The sequence below is a fragment of the Amblyomma maculatum genome, chromosome 1 (genome assembly GCF_055883805.1).
Source record: "Amblyomma maculatum isolate TAMU_Amacu chromosome 1, ASM5588380v1, whole genome shotgun sequence".
NCBI classification, from domain to species: Eukaryota; Metazoa; Arthropoda; class Arachnida; order Ixodida; family Ixodidae; genus Amblyomma; species Amblyomma maculatum.
Genome location: NC_139344.1, coordinates 106,440,644 through 106,465,796, shown reverse-complemented (window position 1 = coordinate 106,465,796; position 25,153 = coordinate 106,440,644). Strand labels below are relative to the sequence as shown.

Below are 25,153 nucleotides of genomic sequence, written 5' to 3'. Positions count from 1 at the left end.
TCCTCCTCCTCTGTGCAACGCTGCTACGCTGCTACGTACATGCGTTTTCGAATGACTATTGGTCTGCTTTTTTTGCGACGTCACGCAGCCGTTAAACTATCGCTTATGCCAAGATAATTGAAATACGCTTAACTTTTAGTTTTCAGGAAATAAAATTAGGATGTTTTCTAGACAGAAACATTTTTTCAAAGCTTTTTACCTTGCACTTCCGGTCTCGCGCGCGGCCCTCGCAGGGGTGTGAAACCGAAGGTACCGAAACCGAAACTCCCTATACCCCTAGTTCCAGTGACTTTAGTGCTTTAGTGGCTTTAGCAACTTTAGACTTTAGCACGCGGCGATCTCGTTTGAATTCGTTGCGGGGCACTTTCCGCCTGTGTATGCATCGTTTCTTGTGTCGTCCATGCGAATTGAACTGAACTTCGAAGTCGGCTTACAGGTTTCCAGCATGAAGTCGGTGCTTTAAATGTCGTGCTCCAATGCACTGCGCCGTACGTATAGTGCAGCAAAATTTCGGAGGCAACCGCTGTTCCGTTCCTGTGTCCACCAAACCAAAATACGCACCTCGGATCGAGTCAAGGCGACAACATATGCTGGTAAGTAATGTGTTTACTAGCTGAGTATAGCGCACAGATAAACGACGGTTTCACAGGTGCAATGAGTTAGTCATTGTTGTGATGCATCATTACTGTGGCGGCTTTTAAAACCCTACCGTCTTAACCGTTGACTTGATTGCGTGAAACTACTCACGGAGGTTGCATTTTGTCTCGTAGTAAGTTTGTAGGCTATAAACTTTTGTCTTATAGTAAATTACCTAAGACAACCGTACCTGCCTGGCTCGGCTGTTCGCGATGCGCGAACCCGCTGAATCGTGTGCCGGCGTAGGCGGCTTTCGGCCCCGATCCCGGACTTCCTACGAGCAAATAAAATTTACTGCAATATCAAAGCTTCGTGCGCAGTTTCACCACAAACGACTGAGCGGTAGAGCCGGAGAGATACAAGCCGCCGTGGTAAACATGTATTAGGATGCGTATGCTGTATCTGCCCCTTGCAAGGTTTCACATGACGTGCAGTGATGAGGACGCACCGAAGAAACAAAGAAAAAGACTTTATTTCGAGATAAGTCCTACAGCATTACTCTCCTCGGCGAAAAGCTGTGCTTTCTTAGTTTTGCAATTGACCACCTTGTTTCTTATGCGTGAGCCGGTGTATGTACATTTGAATGTATGTGACACTATTTTTTTTGTCACCGTGTCTTTCTTTTATGTTCTGCGCGTTGAAGATACTCAAAGTATGTACAAGAGTCTGTGGCAAGTGAATGTAAATGCATGTACATTTCTCACATTTTATTTCAGACACAGCACCTGTCCATATTGCACATTTCTTTTACTTGCTGATTTTTTTTTTTTTTTTTTTTTTTTTTGCTAGCAGATCACTGTAAAAATATGACTGTCCATGTCAAACAGGGGTAGGAACCCCATCCAGCTACCGTGTTAGTAGTCTTTTGTTCCTACCTTAGCATTTGTTTTTATGTCGACAGGAGGAAAAAAATGCTGAATAAAGTTGATTGAGTTTCTCAGCGGTATAAATTGCCACTAAGAACACTGTATTATTTCGCGCACATAATAATAATCAACACAATTACACTGTTGTCTTGTAAACTGTGTAGCTTAACGGATGGGGAACAGCAAGCCTGTGAAAAGAGAGATGTGACATGGTCACTTGTAAAGTCGGCTCACTTGAAACTTCCATTTACTTCCAGTTTGGCCTCAAGAAGCTGAAAAACTCTCACCGGCATAATTATTCGCATTCTAGCCTCACACACCTTGAACCCACAGTTTCTCTGCCTTTTTTACTTTTTATTTCAAGCGGCAGCTTTAATACAATACTTGAAAGGCCTGTGAGTTGTCGCACACCATGTGTAGTTGCCGCGATAAGCAAACAGCAAACTGGTTTTGTGCACTTTTGCTTGGCCGCAGCCAGAAGCAAAACGCAGAGATATGGGTACAAGATTGCACTCACTCAGACAACAAAAGTCATATGAAACTGCGCTCCAGCTATTGTCAGCCGCAGCAAACATATTGAAACAATTGTTTCGGCTCCAGCGGCCAATGTTTTGTGGCGGTGATGCCAGTCTGTTTAGCATTTGGGTTGAGTACATTGACAGTTGTACTGTGCAATTGACTAGTCATTATGAAGAGCAAATCTGTGCCTGTGTGCAGCAATTCTTTTGATGGTCTTTCTTAGGCATCCATTATAAAGTGACGCTCTGAAGCTGTGCTTGCAGCTGTCTCTCTGTGCGAAGAGCCCTCAGACCGTTTCTTCACATCTTGGAGGAGCCTGTGGACGTATGCTGCATGAAATAGTCATCGAGATTACAACAGTTCACTTAGTTTTTTGTGTAATATTATAAGTAGAACAAAGCTTGAACTTGCAAAAAGTAGGCTGCATTTTCACTGGAGCGACACTGAAATGTCCTTTTCTTGCTTTTGCCATCTTCACTTTCCAGCGGTCCTCTCCTTTTTTTGTCTCTGCCTGGAGCCTTGAGGAATTTTCATTAAAGTGAATTACAGCCAGATGTTACCTAAAAAGAAGGTAAATATGAATTAATTTTTCATACTTCGGAAAAAAATGTTTCTTGTTGCCTACCAGCAAAAGTATACAGAGTAGAGGCTACCACAAGGAACCATTATGCATTATATTCACAACACTGCAGCAGAAATTGCTTCTGTTTTAGCTACTATGTTCAGTGCCTTTAGAATTAAGAATGTGATGCAATGATCTCCAAGCAGCAAAATAATGTATGACATGGGCTATACAACATCATATCATCAATCACCTGTGTTCTCCCTGCTGTTGTATTCTAGCGATCATCATCAGTCCAAGTTGTCAAGTGAACCTTGAGCATTCTTGAAGTTTCAATACAGTAGCTTCGGGACATTCGAGACGGTTCTAGAGGGGTCGGAAATTTGCGCCGATAACTTCCAGTTCTTTAAAAACTACCTTTGTCTTGGGACTGCACTAAGATGAGGAGCACAAAAGAGAGACGAGTTGTTTTTCCAGCCAGCCCTCCATGCTTGTCCTCCACTTTGTTCTTTATGTCATCCCATCTGCCTATTCTAACATAAGAGCAGTGACTTCCATTGAGGACCCTTAGATGGCTTATGCAGTCTGTAGCCTCCTGTCTCACTTTTTCTATGGAAGGGGATTATAGAATGGCTAGTACTACCATCCTAGCAAATATGTTTTTACGATATATATGAAGCATTCTTAGAATGTCAGAATGTGCACCACAGTCTCCTCAAAATGTATGAAAACTATCTCTGACATGGCAGCAGTCTGAGATTCGAAGAGAAAGACACAAGATAAGTTCAGCTAATTTTGCAGCAGAGTATTTAATGTCAGGATGGAAGGATTGTGGAAAATTTCTCATTGGGTGCATAGTTTGAGCAGGAATTGGGATTGACTTAACATGGTGGGTGCCCTTTTTTGGCAGATGTCAGAGTTAACTCCTGTGAGTCGCATTTGTAGAGTCTCGTATTACCTGGCCTGATAACATGACAGCCCCAGATCAAGCACTGTACTAAGGAGAGTGCTGGTCGTAGTGGCTATTTGTAGCATTAACTAAAAGTGATCTGCTTAGTTGGGCTTCTTAGCAAGTTGAAGAATCGAAAGGAGGAAAAGGAAATGGTGCAAATGAAGCACAAGCTTTCATAGATGAACTTCTGATTCTTTTTTTTACTGTGTCCTATTTCCAATGACCTCTCTTCCTTTTACAATGACAATATTATGTACATACATTAAATGCTTCATGCAAGGATTGATTCTTTGCATATGCCATGCAGAAAATTTGGAATGCGTACTGGCACAGGAGTGAAAAATAATGTCGTATCCTTCTCTTTCATTCAACTTACCTTGCTTGCATCCCATCATCCGAGTATGCAATTAATTTGGGAGCAAATCTGATGACCAAATTATGAAATGATTCAAGGGAGGATGCTTGGGCTTTGGGGAGAGTTGTTGAATGTCCTTCAGGAACTGGGAGTTCTTGAGAATGCAGTTTAGCTTCTTGAAAGCACATGAATCTGTAAAAAATGTACATATACATATATATATATATATATATATATATATATATATATATATATATATATATATATATATTTAACTGATGAGTTGGTAGTGTTGGTGTGTATTCTAGTCAATCATAGATGTTGAACCTGCTTACGGCTGCTACATCGCAGTTGAAAACAGTTTTAGCATCATATTCGTTCAGACACCTGGTCTTGTACTGCTATTTTACTGTGACAAGAAATCTAAGAGGTGCTGTTGACCAAACAATTGTCAGTATAGGAAAGTATGGAACATCCCATTGTTTTTGTGTTTCTTACTGGCGTTATAACCAAGCTGCCTTAGTATTAAATAATCTCGCAGTCTCAGCAGTCACATTTACATTATGCTGTTTCTTCACTTCATTATGGGTTACTTTCTTGGCTATGTCTTGCTGTTATGTGCGAATGTGTAAAAAGCTTTTTGCGTGAAGTTCTATTTGCATTAGCTATCCCTTAAATTTATCATCGGTTTACAAATGCCACAAGTGTGGGCCATGCACCTGCCTAACAGCATCAAAGTGAAAACTTTGCAAAAGAATCTAGATAAAAAATATTACCTCTGCTCATCCATTGCCTGTTTGCAAGAGGTTCGTGCAGGCATTTGCTGTATGGTCCATCATGGCCATTATGCTTATCGCATATGTGGTTCACTAGGCTGCACCACATGCTGATGATCAAGTCGCCATCACCCTGGCCCAGGCCAGTAACATAGTAGACATGGTTTGTTATTTTCTGGATCCATCGTTCTATTGCTTCACAGCCTTTTGACCTGGTAGCAGCTTTCAGCCTCTTCTTAAGTCCTGTGCAGAGTGGTGTTATGACAATGTGTTTGCACTAATTATTAAATAGAGAAACTGCGCACACCTTTACTAATATGCCAGGCATCAAAGTAGTGCTGTATATGCGGTTTTCTGTTTCTGCAATATGTCCGGATAGCTGGGTGGCGATCTGTAGATAGTAGAATAAACTAAAATCTCATTGCATAATAATATATGGCGGCAAATGTACCTCAACCCCAATGGTTTGCGAAGATGAAACATTTTGTAATTTAATTGTTTTTATTGTATAATGACTATACACAGGCAAGCAGCACTTGCCAAGGACACTCTTGGGGAGGTTGAAAATAATTTTTCTTAATAATATGCACACATTGTTACCTGTAGTTAAAGACTGCACTGAGACTCCTTGAGTTTCAAGTTTCTGCAAGCACCTGGCCAGGCTTTCCTTCTCCATGCTCGCGCTATTGGGCAGTGCAGCTGACTGCACAAAATTAATATGAATTACAGTTTGCCAATTTCCATATTACAGCATTGCCTTACCTCTCCTATTCTTATCTGTTGGCATTGAAGGATGCGGCCTGTCTGAATGGCAACAACGCTGTACGTGCAGTATTTCGCGCTGTAGCCGGGGTAGTCACAACACCCGTCTCCTGCAAGGTCCACTTTCATTCCATCCAGCTGGCTGATGGTCTATGTCTGCTGTTCCTGGAAAAGCTGGGACAAAAATAAATGTGCATTTGTGAGCCACTTGTAACATAGAGCAGAACTGTATCACTGGTTGTACTACTGCATCAGCGCGCACTGGTTTTTCGGCTTATCTCCTCTCCTCCCCCTCCCTCTCTTGGCAGGAAAAATCTTATAGCTCCTGTCAATGATGGGAAAGAGTGTTGGTAAGCTTGTCTTTCCTTTGTGCCTGTCATAAAGTTAAGTCTAAAAATAAGATTAATGCCTTCATTCACATTTAAAAATTCACACTGTGGCTACTTGCTCTTTGTCAAATAAAAAAAATGCTTTTTGAGAAAAACCAGCAATTATGCAGGTACCAGTAGAAAGTTACGGAACAAACATTACTCTCTTACAGTAGTAACCTGTAAACACTTGCAGGCGTGCAGGTACACTTTGGTGCCAAGATACAGGTTTTAGTGGCAACAGACTGAGGCCAGTCTTGCTGTACAGCCAACAGCACAGGATGCTGGGTACTTGACTCTATACTACTACCTAGCAGCTTCAAATCACCTGGTAGGCCAACCCCTGTGCTGTCTGATGAAGAAATGGAGGTGGAAGACATGGAGACAGAAGAAATGAAGGCGTCAACAACTGAGCGTGATATCACCTACCATGAAACCTTTGATCTCAACATTCCAAGGTACATGAATTGCAGAGTATTATATTTCTTCTAGAAATTACTTTTAGCAGGTTTGTACACCAGAGCTGAGGCACATCAAATTTCTCAATTTATTTTTGCAAAAACAAAAATCTCAAGGCTACAAGGCTGCGATAAGCTCACTATGGAAGACCTGACCGGCAAAGAATGCATATGTATGGTTTGCATGTGGAAATCTCTAGTAAGAATATAAAAAAAGCGAACACAAGCATGATAACCAAGCTAAGGCAGTGTGTACACTCATGAACAATATATTTTTGCAGTGATTACACAGAGGAGCCTCCATACAAGCAACGAAAGTTGTTGGTATTTGAGAGCAACTTGAGAGAGCTGCTTGCCTCCTGCCGCACATGCAAACGCCGTTGCAACAGCGGATCCAGTGTGGCGGGATCAATGCTCCAAGTCACAAGCGGCTGTCCCGATCACCCCATGACGTGGCAAAGTCAGCCGTCACTTGGTGACAAGCCAGCTGGGAATGTGCTGCTGGCAGCAGCCATTCTGCTCTCTGGCTGCACAGTGGCTCCACCTACCCTGAATCCTTTGATCTCAGCATTCCGAGGTACATGCATTGCAGAGTATTATATGTCTTCTAGAATTTATTTTTGGCAGTTTGTGCACCAGAGCTGAGGCACATCAAATTTCTCAATTTATTTTTTGCAAAAACAAAAATCTCAAGGCTACAAGGCTGCGATAAGCTCACTATGGAAAACCTGACCGGCAAAAAATGCATATGTATGGTTTGCATGTGGAAATCACTAGTAAGAATATAAAAAAAGCGAACACAAGCATGATCATCAAGCTAAAGGCAGGCATAAACTTATGAACAATATATTTTTGCAGTGATTACACAGAGGAGCCTCCATACAAGCAACGAAAGTTGTTGGTGTTTGAGAGCAACTTGAGAGAGCTACTTGCCTCTTGCTGCACATGCAAACGCCGTTGCAACAGCGGATCCAGGTCACAAGCGGCTGTCCCGATCACCTCATGACGTGACAAAGTCAGCCATCACTTGGTGACAAGCCAGCTGGGAGTGTGCTGCTGGCAGCAGCCATTCTGCTCTCTGGTTGCACAGTGGCTCCATTCTACGTGCCCTCAAGTCCATCAATGTTCAGGGGGTCAGTGAAACGACTTTCTACAACTACCAGAGAGGCTACCTGCTGCCTGCTGTGAGAAAGGTAAATGCCCCTTTTGTTTTCTTATCACATTTGGGTTGAAAGCAGCGGCCAGTGTAAGCAGAGCAAATTAGATTGACACATATATATGATCTCATGCTTTTTCTAGCAGTGCATGGTATTTCATCATTTAGTCTGAGGCGTGCAGTTATCAAGTTTAGTTTTTCATGCCTTGACAAGAGCCTTAAATGCCTTTTTAGAACTGCCAGTTTATGTGCATATACATTTAAATTAATATGTCAGCTTTATATGAATGCATATATCTTCACACAATGCAGCCTAAACTGGCCAGCATGTTGATCTAAATGTGGAATGCCTTCAAGAATTGCATGGCAGAGACAAACAATGAGACAGAAATCACCAATATGCAATGGGTGATGGCACATCTGAACTAGCGGTGAGCATTCAAGGTGACAGTATATGAGAAGAAAGGCATATTGGCAATATATTGATCGTTGTACAGGATTTAAAGGAAGGATAACCAGAAGCATGAAGGTGACAGAAACTGGGTAATGCTTCTGTTGCAAGATGCAATGCATATATTTGTCAAGCACGAAAGTGGAACGGTCAACCAGTAAACTTTTGGACAAACCTTTGCCAGTTAATGCTGCAGCAGTTAGTAAACGTTGAGTTAAGGAGAGAAGGTCAGGTTCCCAAATTTGATTTGAGTTCTGCAAGCCTATCCAGGCGTGGTTGGACGCACAAACCATGGCCCAGAGGCAAACTGCAGTTATAGTCAGTGCAGCATATTTATAAAATAAAAGCTGTGTGAGGCAAGAAGAAAGTAGCACTAGTACAGTACAGACCCAGCAGAAACACTCACTGAAGACACCCAGGGAAGGGAGAGAGTTTCCAAAAGAGGAAAAATATTGGCTGTGGGCTTAACAATTAAAAATAATGGCTTCACAGCTTGATCATCTAATAATATGTAATGCACAAAGTGCATATATTCTCAGGGCCAGTGTCATATCTTACAGCTGTTTTTACCATTGAAATCAATGCTGGTTCATGTCTCCATGAGGCCAACTGCATCACAAAGCTGAATTCATGAGAAGACAATGCTATAGGTAATAAGTTGGCTTTTATTTACAGTGACGGGAAATGTACACATCATATCTTTTGTCAGCATGCCAGTGTATCGGCGTTGATGTTTATAGGGCAGGGTAACAAAATCCGGCGTAGCTGTCTGAGGGAAATTCACACCCGGGAGACGACGCAAGCTGGCAGTACGACCCTGCTCCCGCTTCCGAGCATTCGGCAAATCTAGCGAGTGAACATACTGTACGCAGTGTATCGGTACGCTCTTTAAAAAAAAAAAAAAAAGAAAAAGTGAATTAAGTGAAGCATAACAGCAAGTCGCAAGGAGATATTTCTGGATTACCTGTGCACCTCATCGTCCCGCACAACGTCGACCCCGTTCTCACGCATTTCCCAGTAGACAACTCTCAGCACTTCTCGGAGACAGCATATGCTTTCGAATGCGTGATGTGAGAAGGGGACTGCCTATAGTTGTGCACAGTGGTGTAGTTTGTCAGGCTGGGGTTCTGCGTTTGCTGACAGAAGGAAAGCACAGAACGCGCGCGCCGACAGGAAGTAAACAGACTCGTTCGGTGCCCGATTATGATCACGCCATGGCCGGAAAGCACAGCATGACAGGAAAGAACCACGTGAGAACAGATATAGGCGGTTGATAAAAAAGGAAGAAGGGGAAGAAAGGAGGGGCACTCTCAGGAACAGATGGAAAAATGAAAAAAGTGCCAAGGGGTACCCTGTATCGGGAGAGGGAAGGGGGGGGGGGAGGAGAGAAAAGTTATCACTCGCGTGAACTCGCTTAGTCGCTCCAACTTTCACCTCTTAATCCCTAAACGATCGGAAATGTAAGCGCTGGGTTGAGGCTTGTGTCCCAACTGTGAGCAACTCTCGAACAGTTTGCGTAGCTGCAGCACTTGTTACAGGATGACAGTTGCACTGGCATTTCTGAGCCTGCAAAGCATACAGCATTGGGATATATGCGATATTTTTCCATGATTTGCAAAATATATGATTTTACTGTCAAAAAATGATGACAGATGGGCAGGCTTTCCACAACGCTCTCAAGTAACGGCACCTGTTGCTGGAGTACTTAGTGCAGTCTCTTTGGGTACTTCAATGAGAACTATTTTCTCAATTCTGTTGCAGACCAGGGGAAATTCACCTGAAGGAAGGCTTTGAGAGAGAGGGGTCTTGACTACTGTCACTAACCATACAGCTCGATTATTCAAAGTTTGTGCTTCGACTGCGTGTCCATGAACTGAAAAGAATATTGTATGCTACACCACGCTGCGTTCTGGATAAGAAGAATAGGTGGCATATACCTCTCACACTAGCAGCTCAGTGCCATGCATCTAAGTCTACAGTTACAGCCTTGCTTATAATGCTTGTGTAATGACCCAGGCAAGCACAACTTACGAAAGACGAGACTCCAGGTGACTCGCGACTAGGTGCAGTTGCTGAAGTTGCTTAGCTGTGCGACGCCTGTGGCGTATGGACCTGCAGTTAAAGTCATGAAATGCACTGGTCTGTTTACTGAATGTCAGTAATCAAAGTACATTGCACAACTGTGTTTTTTCAAACACAAAACCAGCAACAATGTGCATAATTCTCAGGTAAAATAGAAAAGTTGCCACTACAAGCCACAGACATTTGTTGGCTGTTTGGTGCCTGGTCTATGGCACGTAGCATGGCTGCAATAATATCAGCTATGTATTCATCTCTAGTGTGATGTACTTGTTTCAAAGTTGTGTGCACTAGATTATAAGACTTGCCTCAAAAGCTTTCATGGTATACTGTACTATTTATGTTTAACTTTTCAATTGCTATACATATGCTGTACCATTTCGGTCCTATGCACTAATTTCAGAATCTAATATTCCTCTTGCAGACTGCATTTTCATTTCTTCTTTTTTTTTTTCAGTTTTTCATTTGACTTTCTTCTGCACCGTTCTGTTATGTGTCTTTTTCTTTTCAAAGCAGAGTATCATGTCAGGGCTTTTTGCTTCCTGGGAGAATGTCTCTCTTTGTATCAAAACATGCATGAAATAACGAGAGTAAAAACAAACCTGTGGAGCAGGCTTTGCACTAGTGTTCCTTGCGTTTCACTCCAACTGCCTGTATTCATTTAGATAGCTTGCGATTGGTATACCTAATGGGCTGCTGGTAATGTAAATGAAAATCGGGGTGCTGCTTTGAAAAGAAGCATTTATTAAATCAACATCCCAACCCAGCTTAGGCTGACCTTCATTACGACTGAAAGGATTATATACAAAGCATGCGTGCCCAGGATTGGCTCTGCATTAAGAGCAACCCCCCCCCCCCCCCCCCCTTCCTTTCACTAAAGTACCTACGGCTAAAACACAGTGCAGACATGAGGATTTGTTATCAAACATTTATTTTCACATGATGTAACTGAAAAAAAAAGCGCTTCAAATTGAAACAAGCTTCGCCACAGACACAGAATAAAAAGTACACGATGACACACTCTCACAACGGTTCCTTGCAGGGTGGCAAGTGCACAGTTCTTGTAATGCAACATCACGCGTCCTCAGACGCAAGTATAAAAAAAAAAAAAAAAAAAAAAAAAAAAAAAAAAAAACATGCATGGCCATGAGCTTCCAGTTTACAACTGACAGGGCAAGTCCGGCAGAATAAAGGTATGGGGTTAACTTGGCGCCCCCTTGAGAAAATTAGGGGGAGGCGGCCCCCTGCTCCCTTCCCCTCCCCTCCGTTCACCTGTGCGCACGCCGATGGTACGAAGGGTGGAAAAGAAATTAGACAAATGGGAGGGGGATGGAGGAGGAAATAGGATGAGCAGCAGTGAAGTACAATGAAAATGTGAACAAATAACATGTGGCCTCGACTACAATCGGTGAAAAAGCGATAGAAAAATGAGGCGGTGAGTGAAGAGGGAGACGGAACTTAGAAGGCAGCACACTGCAAGAAGGAGATGCGTGACTTTCCCTGCACATGTGGGGAAGGCTGGAATTCTTTGGCGTTCATGGTTATCTTCTCTGGGAGGCGGCAGGAAGTTTAGCTAGAAAGAAATAAACTTTGCCTTGACAGCTGGTGTGACTGGTAAGTGTCGGAGAGGAGTTTGCCTGACGTCTTTTGAGGATGGAATTTAGGAGGTCTCTAAACTCTCTCGTCGAAAGCGATATTACGTTTATATGGGTGCATTGCTGTGTGGGGTCAACTAGTTATAGCGCGACTGTAAAAAATAGCAAAATCCCATCAGAAGCTCGGCACTTGTTTATTTTGAGCACTGTAATTCACAGTGACCATGACAAATCACGCTTATGCACGCCACAACGCTGAACAAGACCGGCTGAGTTGAAAAAAAAAATTACACTGTACTGTCCCAGGTAGCAGAGCAATGTTACCTGTTTGTTTCAGTCGAACGTTATTTGAATGTTGTTAATTTCCTTTTTTTTTTTCGATTGCTTTAGCAATGTTACGCATAAAAGTTGGTATAATGTTTTCAAAACATTTAAACAATATGAATCTAACATGTATGCAACGTATGTATAGCTTTCATGAAAATGTAGAGCTACCAATTGCACGAGCACGTAGGGCCACCGCTCGTGATGGTACACAGCTTGCGAACTCTGCAAAGACCACAATACATTACAACTCCAACACTCGCCTCTCAACAAATATCATAGAGTCAAGGTTTTATATCCATTTCCGATGGGTGTTCCATGAGTGATAGTGGTGAATGGAAAATAAGGAAAAATTTCTAACAAAATATTAGGGCTGTGCTTTCATTCTACGGTGGGAACCATCTGGATGCTCTAGGTGAGAAGTGTAATTGAAGAAACATGGTTACTGGAAAGGGAACGACAAAAGTGCTCGGACTTAGTGTTAAATATATATATGCTATGTTGCTTATATTTAATGATAGAAAAATTACTTTAACGTTTAAAACATAATATTGAAACATTTGTGTGCAACATACATCAACATTAAAGTAATGTTTATAATGCAACATAAAGCATAACACAGCATTATAATAACATTAAAAAGTCTGCAGTAATATGATGTCTCTCTTTTTAATGTTCTATTATGTTTTTATGTGACAAAACTTTAAGCAATATTCAGGCAACTTAGATAACAATTTTATAACATTATTATATTCGGTGCTACATAAGGTGACACTGCGTCTAAAGCTATATTATCATAATTTTTTCATTCTGCACTTACCGGCAGTGTTGGAAGAAACAGTGTTGGTACCGCTCCTTCACACAGACAGTCTTGCTTGGATCCTCAAATCGCGAACCATGTCCAGGTTAAAATTATAGGCATCTGCAGAGAAATGCCGTCCACAAACGTAGATGGACGATTTTTTTCACTGATGCTGGCTGTCAAATTAGCTTTAGCCACTCTTTGTGGAGATTGATGTCTTGAGGCACTTTGTGGAGAATGCTTTTGCTACCGTCATTTGCAATACCTTCGCAGCCAGGGACTGCACAATATCGCAACCTCCTGCTCATGTCCCATCAAAGCGACAATTCCACGCTTCTACAACTGCCTTCACGAACTCAGACAGTGGACAGTCAAGCCCAGAGCTGCCCTGAACACCTCGCGCACACGATGTCACAAACTTGCGGGTGAGGTGAACACCAGGGATGTTTAGCGTGCAAACAAAACTTCTGAGTTGCACCGAAGAGCGATGTGTGCCATAGCAGACTATGAGGTGCATCGGCAAGCAAGCGTGCCAAAACGGAAGTTGTGGCGTGCGGCGCTAGGTAAAAAAGTGAAAGCGCAAACACACCAGTGGTGACATATCAGTGGGTGAGGCCCATGGATGAGGGCCATCCTTTGCGCGTGATAAAAAGTTGAAAGGAGGAGGAAAGCCGCGAAGACGCAGATATTCAAATTTTGATTACAAATAACTCTGCTTCCAAATGCCGCATTTTAAAAATTTTTGCTGGAAGATTATCATACATCAACATTCTATCACACACTAGGCATAGGGAAACTGTATTGCTATAGCTGTTTTGAGCCCCTTTAAGGGTCTGTGCCGAATTTTTATTGGGCGTATCTACATTTGCTCAGGGTAGTACCCTCCAAATTATTAGTGCTTTCGCATTTTATAAACGTCCGATGCGAAAGCCTAAAGCATAAGCATGACGGAAAAATTTCAGTATCCGCAAATTTCTGTCCGGATCGTCTTTTTTACTCGGTGGACTCCAGTTCCCTTGATCAGGGACATCCACCCTCAAGTGGAGTCCAATCAGCCGGACGTACTTCGTTTCGGACAGACAATTGTTTGGAATTGTTCTCTGCCAAAAGCATCACGGGAAGCTACACGCAGATCCCTCGGTGGCATGGCCCAAGCCTTCTCAAACTAAGAAAACAAAAAATATTAACGGTCTAGTCCGTGTTGTGTATAGATTACTCCACTGCAGGAATGCATGTATGCTGGCCCATTTTCTGTTCACATAGAGTAAAGATTGTGAGGAAACTTAGTTTTAATCACTTGTGTGTGGCCCCCGCAGGGGGCACCTGGTAAAGCAGGTGTTTGTGTGTTTTGTGCGACACCACGGACCCCGAGCACCCAAGCTTAGCCGTGCATGGCACCGTCGTGTCTGGGGAAATGGGGATCCTGGTGGTTGAGCCGATGCCGAGTGTTTGTACCTTTAAGGCCCCTCGGCGGAGGCAGCACACCACTTTGGCCCACGCTTCCCATAGACAGCACCTCCAGGCTGACCCACCCGGGGGAAATCGGCAGTCGCCTTTTCCTGTCCTCCCCTCCATCTTTTACTTTCCTATCTCCTTTCTTAAAACTGTCCTGTCTTCTCCTTTCTTCTTGGTTTTTTCCTTGTTCCTGGCGGCGAGGGTTAACCTCGTGTGACAAAACTACCCTGAGTTCTGCCATATATGGTTATAGTCGCGGTGCACGGCTGTCGTAGGCATGGCTCATATCGAAGTTCTTGTCTCGTCCCCTAGTTGGGCTCTGTGGTGGGTGGCTGCCACCGTGGCCGAACAGAATATTATTTTTTATGGCTCCTTTGTTTTTAAAACATGATCGCCCTTCGAAACAAGGGTGGACTGATGTGACTGCTCAGTTTTACCCCAGAGCAAAAGAGGTATTCTCGAAATACCACATTGTTCACAGTGAAGTGCTAGAAAAACAAGCAAGAAAAATTTCCACGTTCATTGTCGTAAAGTGCCTCAAAGATGTCATCGGCCCCTGTTACAAGGCCACGAAACTTGCTAGCGGTGACTTGCTCCTAGAGTTAAATGACAAAAACCAAGTATCGAAACTTCCAAACATCAAGTCATTTGGGGACATACAAGTATCCATAACACCCCATAGGTCACTAAACACAGTCCGTGGAGTGATCTCCGATATTGATCTCATTGAACTCATCGAAGAAGAAATGCAAGACGGACTTGCCGACCAAAACGGGATAAAAGTCCAGAGGATCAGAAGAAGAAAAGAAAACAAAGAAATACCAACCAAGCATCTTGTACTGACATTTGTCTGTTCCACGCTCCCTGAGTCTATTTCAGTAGGATATACAAAGATAGCAGTATGTCCATATATCCCCAACCCTCGCCTTTGCTTCAAGTGCCAGAGATTTGGCCATGGATCCCAAAGTTGCCGCTTCCAGCAAACTTGTGCGAAATGCCCTGTAAAAGATCACACTTCTGAGCAGCACCATGCTGCACGAACTGTGAAGGGGAACACCCTGCTTACTCAAGGTCCTGTCCATCATGGAAGAAAGAAAAAGAAATAATTACAATAAAGACAACAGAAAACATATCTTTCCAAGAAGCTAGAAAACGGGTTTAAACTGCATAGAAATTCTCTCTAACCCCGAAAATAGACTTTGCTGGTGTGCTGATACGGGGTGATGCATCACACCAGCCTTCGGCACCTGCACAGACAATGAAGCTGTAGCAGAGCCATCCTCGCCCCAAAGTGGAAGCAGCTTCTGCTGTGCCACTACATTCAAAGCAGTCCATGCAGTCTTCGGGTATGCGGGCCCCAAGACCTCTACCCACAGTGTGAGGTCAAATGAAAATGTCCACGTCCAGCATGCACCCACGTCCAGCGTCTCTGACGACGCAATGGACATAACCCAAGGCAGCTGTTTGCCGTCGCAGAGACGGCGAAACTCCTTGGATGGCGCAAAAAAAGACAAGGCCCGAATCACAGGGCCTGAAGTAACCTGATTTATCCTTTCATTCAAAAATGGCATTCCTAATTCATTGGAATTGCAGAAGAATGTTAAATAATTTACCCGACATTAAAGACATTTTAGCAACATTTTCTCCTGTAGCCCTGTGCTTGCAGGAAACGAACTTAGGCCCGCAGTATATTAGTGTGTTGAAAATATACAATGTCTTCCGCCACGACCGAGAGCAGACAAACAGGCTCTCAGGAGGAGTAGTTATCGTTGTGCAAAGAAGCATTGCAGCGCGTAAAGTTAAACTAAAAACGAAGTTTGAAGCTGTAGCAGCCACCCTCCGTACATACAAGACCATTACAGTATGCACTATATATTTACCACCACATCTCAAAATAACTTTGCAAGAATTAGAAGACCTCTTAAGCCAACTACCAGAGCCATATTTGGTAGTTGGTGATTTTAACGCACATTCTCATTTTTGGGGTAGGGAAAGGACGGACAGCAGAGGGGAAATTTTAGAGGAATTCATACTTTCCTGTGACGTTTGTTTGCTGAATTCTGGTAAACCCACATACTGCTCTGCATCATCTGGGAAAATGAGCGTTTTAGACCTGTCATTCAGTTCACCATCTGTTTTTACTGATTTTACATGGAAGGTTTTAGAGAACCCATACGAGAGTGATCACTTGCCAGTTTTTATAAATCTATCATCATCACCTGCTGTCATACCAACGAAACCGCAATGTTGGAAACTGCATTTGGCAGATTGGGAAACTTTTAAAGAAAAAGCTAATTTGCATGAAATATATTCAGAGGCTCTTGGTGTTGATGAATTGAACAAGAAATTCACAAAGTGTATTCTCGCTGCAGCACAAATTGCCATCCCACAGTCTTCCGGTATAGTAAGGGGCAATCACAAAGTTTGGTATAATAAAGAATGCAGGGAAGCAAAAAAGATGCAAAATAAAGCTTGGGGAACATTCAGGAGGTGAACTTTAAAAGCAAAGGCAAAAGCACGGTACATCCGGCGAAATGCCAAAAAAATCTTGTGGAAAAGTTACGTGTCCTATATAAATAGCTGAACTTCGTCAAAAAAATGTGGGCGCAGGCACAGAAGCTAAATGGCAGGTTCTCGCCATTTACAATTCCTCTATTAACAGCCCCTGGTATCCAAACAACTCTGGAGGAGCAGGCAAACATATTGGGTGAATATTTTGAGGCAGTTTCTAGCTGTTCGCACTACACAGTCATTTTTAAAATACAAAAACATCTCTGAAAAACGCAGACTTCCAACAACTGGCAGCACATGTGAACCTTAAAACAGACAAATTACCATATATGAAATCGGTACAGTACTGTCTGCCCCAGGACCCGACAGAATACATTATGAAATGCTGTCCCATCTTTCCGATTCTGCTGTACATGCACTTTTGAAATTCTTTAACAAAATATTCATGTCGGAAAAGCTACCAAAAGCCTGGAAAACAGCTATTATAGTCTCACTCCTTAAGCCTGGAAAACCACCAAGTTCCCCTAGTCGCTACAGGCCGATAGCCCTCACAAGTTGCCTTGCCAAATCTTTTTAAAGCGTTTTAAACATTAGATTAACCTTTATTTTAGAATCACACAAACTTGTAGACATCCATCAGTGCGGTTTTAAAAAAGGATGCTCAACAACAGACCATCTTTTTAGACTTGAAAATGTTGTCCGAGAGGCATTTATCCACAAGCAACATTGTCTTGCTGTCTTCTTCGACATAGAGAAAGCCTATGACACAGCCTGGAGGTTCGGCATTCTGCGTGACCTAGCAGATATAGGTATCCGGGGCAGGATGTTAAACTGCCTGAAAGACTTCCTATTAAACCGTTCATTTAAGGTATGTTTGGGATCAGCCGTGTCCAGGAGCTTTATTCAAGAGAATGGAGTTCCCCAAGGGTGTATTTTAAGTGCTACTCTGTTCATTGTGAAAATTAATTCAATAGCCAGAGAAATCCCCAAATCTATTATGTACTCAATCTATGTTGATGATCTCCAGATTGCATGCACGTCCACTAACATATCGACATGTGAGCGGCAAATACAGTTAACCATAAATAGACTAACATCATGTTGATTTCCAAAAATGGTTTCCAGTTCTCTCCACAAAAATCAGCGGCTGTCCTGTTCTCGCTCAAACGAAGCTTACCTACCGCCCCAAACCTACACTTAAAGAAAACCGCACTTCCTGTAAAAAGTGAACATACATTTCTGGGCATTATCTTTGATAAAAAGTTAACGTTTTTTACCCCACATAAACACACTCAAAAAGACAGCATCTCAGTCTTTAAACATACTGAAAGTAAACCCAGCGAAGCGCTCAAAATCACAAAGGACGAGGAGGGGACAGGACAGGAAAGTACTCTGAAGAAAACACGGGATCCGACAGGACATGCCTTTTACATATCTGTCGATCCATAATACGCTCTACCTTAGATTACGGAAGCATAGTCTACGGTTCAGCGAGAACCTCGTATCTGAAGCGCTTAGATCCAGTACACAACATGGGATTGTGCCTCTATACTGATGCATATAGAACATCTCCGATAAATAGCCTCTATATTGAAACAAATGAGCCACCCCTCGCAGACAGGAGAACAATGCTGACATGTGCGTATGTACTGAAAATAAGGTCCCTACCGAAACATTTATGTTACTCAATAGTCACAAACTGCTCATCTAAAACTCTCCCTCTGTTTTGAACAGGCATGCCAGGAATTAAATATATTAGATACACTTCCAAATATTGCCCGGAAGCCAGGCCCACTGCCACCCTGGTATCATTTTCCCTCTGTGTGTGACTTCACACTAACTCACTTTCATAAGAAACAAACACCGCATGAACACATAGTACAAGAATTCTTGACATTAAGGGAAAAAATACAAAGATTGTACAGCATTCTATATAGATGGTTCAAAAGACAGCACTTTACACTGGATGTGCTGTAATACAAGAGAAATGGGAGAGGATAGTACGGTTACCCAAGTGTTCATTGGTTTTCACAGCTGAATTCCATGCCATTTTCATGGCTGTAGAAGAAGCATTAAAGAAAAGCATTGGAAAAAGCACCATTTATACAGATTCCTTGAGCGTAATCACAGCGCTGCATCGCAGAAATGCTACGGAACCTTTAATTGGAGATATTATACACAATGTAGTAAATGCAAAAACAAAGGGGCAGTCGATAAAATTCTGCTGGGTGCCAAGCCATGTTGGAATCTGCGGCAACGAGAGAGCTGAGACGTGCTGCAGCAGCCCGTAATGCTGAAATAAAGTTCGTAAACATACCACATAGAGCTGTTATGAAACTTATTAAGGAAAAACTGAGAGAAAAATGGCAGGCTTCTTGGAACAATGAAACAAACAATAAATTACACTATGTCAAACCAGTCGTCGAAGAATGGACATCATGCAGCAATCTGAAACGCTTTGTATCGGACGCATGCACCTAACACATGGCTTCATCCTAAAGAAAGAACACAAACCTCTATGTGAAAGGTGTAGAGGGGAACTAACAATATATCACATTTTGCTGTCATGCACTAAACTGAAGAAGTTGTGAAAAAAATATTCTGTAATGTTTTACAATGAACAGATTCCTTTCTATCCCAGCCTGCTTTTAGAAGACTGTGCACTTGATATTTCTCACATTTTTTGATTCTTAAAAGAAGCAATGCTCCCCAACAAGCTATAAAAACTTGAAAAAAAAAATAGATTAGTCCTTTTCAGAAAGTATAAACAAACCACCCTCTGTTCTTGGCGCATGATAGCCTTAGTTGCTTATGTTCGAAAAACCTCAATGCAACACAACACTTGTGTGTTGCTGTGCTATCGCGCAGGATGGCGAGTGGCGGCATGTGATAACTGAAGTAACACACAATTCGTACTGGTTACATCGACTTGCCGTGCAATAATATAATCAATACAAGATACACTTCTCATAGTGTCTTGAAGCGGATTATTAATCATTGTGACCCCAGGTTGTCCGCGCATGGAGACTGGCAACCACTTCAATTTATTAGCGTCGACGTCAAAATCGCCACAGATGATGAGAGAAGCGTCCGGTCTTTTTCTGTGGTTAGCGTTCTCGCCTATCGCTTCCATAGGTGGTCGCGTTCTCATCGAAAGATTTCTCGGCAGTCAGCAGCAGCACTCGTGGGAGGTTCCGCTGATGATGACGCCATTATGTGAGCTCATAGCGTCTTAGCAAAATAGATGGCAGTTTACGAGTGTGACAAATAAAACCCCTCTATTTTGGAAAGTAGCAAAATTGTAAGATCTTTGCCGTCGTTTCCCTCGCCCGGCGCTTTCCTCCTTGCTCTCCTACGCTGCCCTCTTCAAAGAAAGAGTGGGGTTGGTTTTTCTGCTTTGTCGTTGGCTGCTGGTTGCCAGAATGCCCCCTCACGAGGTCAACCCGTCACCATATGTCATTAGAGTGCGCAAAATTTTGTTTTTCTTGTTTTTTATTTTCTCTCTGCCGCCATCAGAATGCCTCATGGTGCCGTTTCCTGTGGCTTGCGCACATAGTTTTGTGCACACGATGCCGTGCTGCTTGCGCGTTTCAGTGTTCAAGTAGAGCAGAAAAAGGATTACTTTGTTTTTATTTCACGAGGGAAATGTGACAAGCTGCACAAAAAAATGGCTGCACAATATAGGAAGGAGACTTCGTCCCAACGAAAAGGGCTGTTTTGTGCGAGGTACTGTGTCTCGCGATATTTCTGCATGGCTCGCGGTGCGTTTGCCAAATTTAAAGGACCGAGATATTTTTCTCTTCTCGCACTTGCTTTTGCTTCTTATGACGCATTTAACCATATGAGATTTTCAGAAAATTTGATGTCCACGGTGAAATTAGGCGGTAGGTTGAAACAGTGAACTAAGGTTAACCTGGAAGTGGCATTAGCAAAGCTACAGAGTTTTGTCGTTCGTACCTCTAATGCAGATCTAAATTAACTTTAATCAGAGGGCAATCTTTTTTTCTTTCTTGTGTGTCTTTGTTTAAGAAAGTGGCCTTTCCGCCGAAAATATTCGTACATGGCATTAAATATTGTTGTTAATCACTAGACATGTTCTGGTTGCTAAAAATCATACATTTGAAACATTTTGAACAACGTGTATATGTTTTGGTGTTTGTGCATTTGCCTATTGTTTCTATGGACATACAGATGCGTCTTACGCTTGTCAGATGTCTTTTTTTTTTTTTTTTAGTAGTATCTCAAGACACTACTTGGAATTGTGTTCAAATGTGCAACAGTTTTTATTGTTACATTTCTTCTGTATTTGGAACTGTGTATTTTGTATGCGTCACATCTTACGACCTTTAAAGAAAACCAGTATTGTGCCAATAAGTAAAACAATATTTTGCCAGAGTCTGCTGATCAATTGATTTTGTGAAGAAATAAAAGCCACTTTTTGTACGTACACCGCAGCCGTAGGAACATTGCTTCACTGTTTTCTTACAGACTGCGATTTGGGAATGAAAGCATACAACAATCGACGCTTTCGCTTATATATAGGTCAGCCAGAAGCGATAGATGCCAGAATTAGCCAGTTTGCCGTTCACGCACAAAGATGCGGAAGATTTCTGAAGGGGCCATCGGCCCTCATTTAATTTCATCTATCTGTCACTGAAGACAGATGGCACCATAATTGCCTGCTCAGTTTATATCTCGCTCTTGATGCTTCAGAGTACCCGAGCGTGAGGCTGAGTGCAAATATTTCTTGCCGTTTTGAGCGTGTCTTGTCGTTCCTTATTTGTTGTTGCGAGCAATATGTGCCGCTAAAACCAAAAATAACATTTTCAAATCGGTTATATGATTGTTACGGGGTAGTTCAGCTTGTAGCAGAGGGCGGACACCGAAGACAAGGCTTTCCAACGGACGTTCTCTGTAGGCACCAGCCGACGCTGTTGAACGTCGTCTTCTCTCCAAAACTCACGAGAGTCTTCTTCTTCATTCCTTATGCGTATGCGTTCTTCTTTCCTTATGCGTTGCACCGCCTAATGTGACACTACCCCGGCGGCTGAAAAGCACCGTCTCGGTGCGTACTAGCGTCCAAACCAGGGTCCATGTAGTACGGTTTTAGGCGTGCAACATGGACCGTCTCGGTGCGTGGTGTAGAGGCATGGCGGACGGGATGCAAGGGCACAATTTCATATGTCACTGGTGTCACTTGTCGTAAAATACGGTAGGGTCCTGTATACCGGGGCAAAAGTTTTTCCGAGAGGCCAACGCGGCGAGCTGGAGTCCAGAGCAGCACGAGAGAGCCGCAAGAATACTCGGTGTTGCGATGACAGGAATCATAGCGACGTTTCTGGGAGTGCTGAGAGGCTACGATTCGGTTGCGAGCCAAAACGCGAGCAGCATCAGCTCGGGCTATGGCGTCACGAGCATATGAGCTGGCAGTGGTGACAGACGGGAGCAGGCTGTCAAAAGGAAGCAGAGGTTCACGGCCGTATAAAAGATAGAAGGGGGAGTAGCAGGTAGTGTCGTGACGCGACGAATTGTAAGCGAATGTCACAAATGGCAGTGTTATGTCCCAGTCGCGGTGGTCATCAGAAACGTACATAGACAACATGTCAGTCAGTGTCCGGTTAAGGCGTTCGGTAAGCCCGTTCGTCTGTGGATGGTAGGCGGTCGTGAAAGAATGACGAACGTTGCACAGCCGTAGGATCTCGTCGACTATACGAGCCAGAAAGCAACGGCCACGGTCGGTGAGCAGTTGGCGGGGAGCTCCATGGACGAGTATAACGTCGTTGAGGAGGAAAGCAGCGACATCAGTTGCACAACTGGTTGGTATTGCTCGTGTGACCGCGTAGCGTGTTGTGTAATCAGTGGCCACCGCGATCCATTTGTTCCCCGATGCGGACAGTGGAAAAGGCCCTAGAAGATCCAGACCCACTCGAGAAAATGGGTCTATGGGGATGTCGATTGGCTGCAGAAGTCCAGCTGGTAAAAGTGATGGCTTTTTCCGGCGTTGACAGCGGTCACAAGCAGCTACGTAACGGCGGACTGCGCGATATAGGCCTGGCCAAAAGAACCGACGACGCACACTGTCGTATGTGCGAGAGACGCCTAAATGACCCGCTGTAGGAACGTCGTGAAGCTGTTGAAGGACGGCTGAGCGTAGGTGCTGAGGGACTACTAGTAGAAGGTCGGGGCCATCAGGTCGCATATTGTGCCGGTATAAGGTGCCGTCGTGGAGCACAAACAAACGAAGAGAAGGGTCATCGCGATCGGCGCTGAGGCGATTGATAATTTCGCGAAGCTGAGGGTCCTGGCGTTGCTCATGGCGAATGTTGGAGAAATCAGAAATAGAGAGCACGCAAGCGTCATTGTCACATTCAGGTTGGCTTGGCGGGTCGACTGGATGACGGGACAGGCAATCGGCGTCTCGATGCAACTGGCCAGACTTATAAATTACTGAAAAATTGTACTCCTGAAGGCGCAAGGCCCAACGTCCAAGGCGGCCAGTAGGGTCTTTGAGTGTAGAAAGCCAACACAGTGCGTGGTGGTCAGTGACTACTGTGAATGGCCGCCCATACAAGTAAGGGCGGAACTTTGTAATGGCCCAAACTAGGGCTAAGCACTCACGTTCAGTGATGGAATAATTTTGTTCGGCCGCAGAGAGGAGTCGGCTGGCATAGGCGATGACGCGGGGTAACCCGAGCTGACGTTGTGCGAGAACGGCACCAATTCCATGACCACTTACGGGGTAGTTCAGCTTGTAGCAGAGGGCGGACACCGAAGACAAGGCTTTCCAACGGACGTTCTCTGTAGGCACCAGCCGACGCTGTTGAACGTCGTCTTCTCTCCAAAACTCACGAGAGTCTTCTTCTTCATTCCTTATGCGTATGCGTTCTTCTTTCCTTATGCGTTGCACCGCCTAATGTGACAATATACCTGTGCAAAGCAGTTTTTAAAAGAACGCTTTCAAAGCCAGCAGAACAAGCCCCCATCATTCACTACCATTGACCTTTCCGCGGTGCCCTCGAGCGCAGGCAGGTTCAGCGTGCCGTCTGAAATCAGAGGAGAGTTGAGGAGGAAAGCAGCCGAAGGGAAGGAGAGTGTCGCTAGTTTCCAAGATAGAGCGGTTTTAGTGACAAGCAATAGGCAAAATAATCATTCATGCACGGCTATACAGGTACTGTTGGATAAGTGCGCCGTCTGGTGGCATTAACGTGATGCAAACAAAAAAATGACAGTGTGGAATAACGGTGCTAGGTGGTGTCACTAGTTCATCCTTAGCTAGAAGGTTTCCAAGACTGACATATTTATCTTGTACCATCCAATAATTATTGGAGGCAGTGAATTAAAAATACTATTCACAGTTTAACACTTATTCACTTTCTATAATACTGCTACAATACTACACTTTCTACAATAACACACGAGAGTTTCTAAACACCCTCTGATAACTGGTGGATATTGCGAGGACGCTCTGAATTGGTGGGCGGAACCATGACGACCAATGGGAGCTGGAAATGTATCCGATAAATGCATTTCTGCATTAAAAAAAAAACTGTCAGCATGTTAATTCCACTTCGGTTTAAACAGAGGTACAATTCATCAAGCGCCACGTTTGCATCCCGGCCTGATTTCCACAACTATGATTATCAATCACTTAACAGGAAAGAAATAGCACCGAATCCTTAACTTAAAAAGGGGGCATCTCCCTATAGAAATGCCGCAAACACGGCCAACGATACTGTGGCTGGCTTTGCAATACAGAGTTTCTGCACCAAAGGCGGAATTTCTTTTTTTTCCCGGAGGTTGGTAGTGAGACAAAAGTGCAATGATACCTCTCTTTTCTATCTGGCTAACATATAAAACGTATGCAGCAGTGCTGCTGGTCGTTTTTTTTTTCACGATGCTCCCTACAAGATCCAAAAGTTCATGCTCAGCAGCATAAGCTGCATGCATCACTAAGCCGCTGAAGAAATGTACCGAGCAATGAGAGCAACAGCACGTTTCCTGAGAATGGAGTCCAAGCTCTTTCTGCTGCGTTTGATTCTATTAGTTTTAACTTCATACTACCGCATACTGCTACTAGCTGTGTTTATTTATTTATTTATTTATTTATTTATTTATTTATTTATTTATTTATTTATTTATTTATTTATTTATTGCATACTGCCAGCCTGAATGTCAGGCTTTAGGCAGGAGTGGGGGGTACAGAAGAATACAATTCACGAGAATACATAGTACATTCCGTCTTACGAATGACGACAATGAAAAAAAAAAGGCATATCACTTGTACAGAGCAAAAAGCACGAAAAAAAGTGAAGTGTAAACCCTGCCACTAATGTCCTACTGCCATCCCTGCTAACGACAAAGAAGACAGAGTTGAGACCGATTCAAAGAAACCACCCAGCAGCAGCCTCTATGACCTACCACAGAATGTGCTACGCGGCTACAGCAAATAATCTTATGCTATCATCTACATTCCCGATAATGCACCCTTCTTTTATCAGCGTCCAGCATGTTGTTGGGAAAATTCTG

General features: G+C 43.3%; 1 protein-coding gene across 2 annotated transcripts in view; it reads left to right on the top strand.

Moving 5' to 3' along the window:
* Positions 1-281: 281 nt before the first annotated feature.
* LOC146203443 (uncharacterized) overlaps positions 282-25,153 on the top strand; it is a 62,642-nt gene continuing 37,770 nt past the window's right edge. Inside the window, exons 1-5 of one of the 2 annotated variants that reach the window (XM_084585562.1) lie at positions 282-593; positions 2,507-2,592; positions 5,993-6,254; positions 6,536-6,831; positions 7,113-7,447. In XM_084585562.1, the coding sequence (XP_084441688.1) occupies positions 6,160-6,254; positions 6,536-6,831; positions 7,113-7,174 (453 nt within the window). In that variant the 5' untranslated portion in view covers positions 282-593; positions 2,507-2,592; positions 5,993-6,159 and the 3' untranslated portion in view covers positions 7,175-7,447. The remainder of the gene's footprint in view (positions 594-2,506; positions 2,593-5,992; positions 6,255-6,535; positions 6,832-7,112; positions 7,448-25,153) is intronic. The other variant, XR_014702351.1, reaches the window with a different exon arrangement.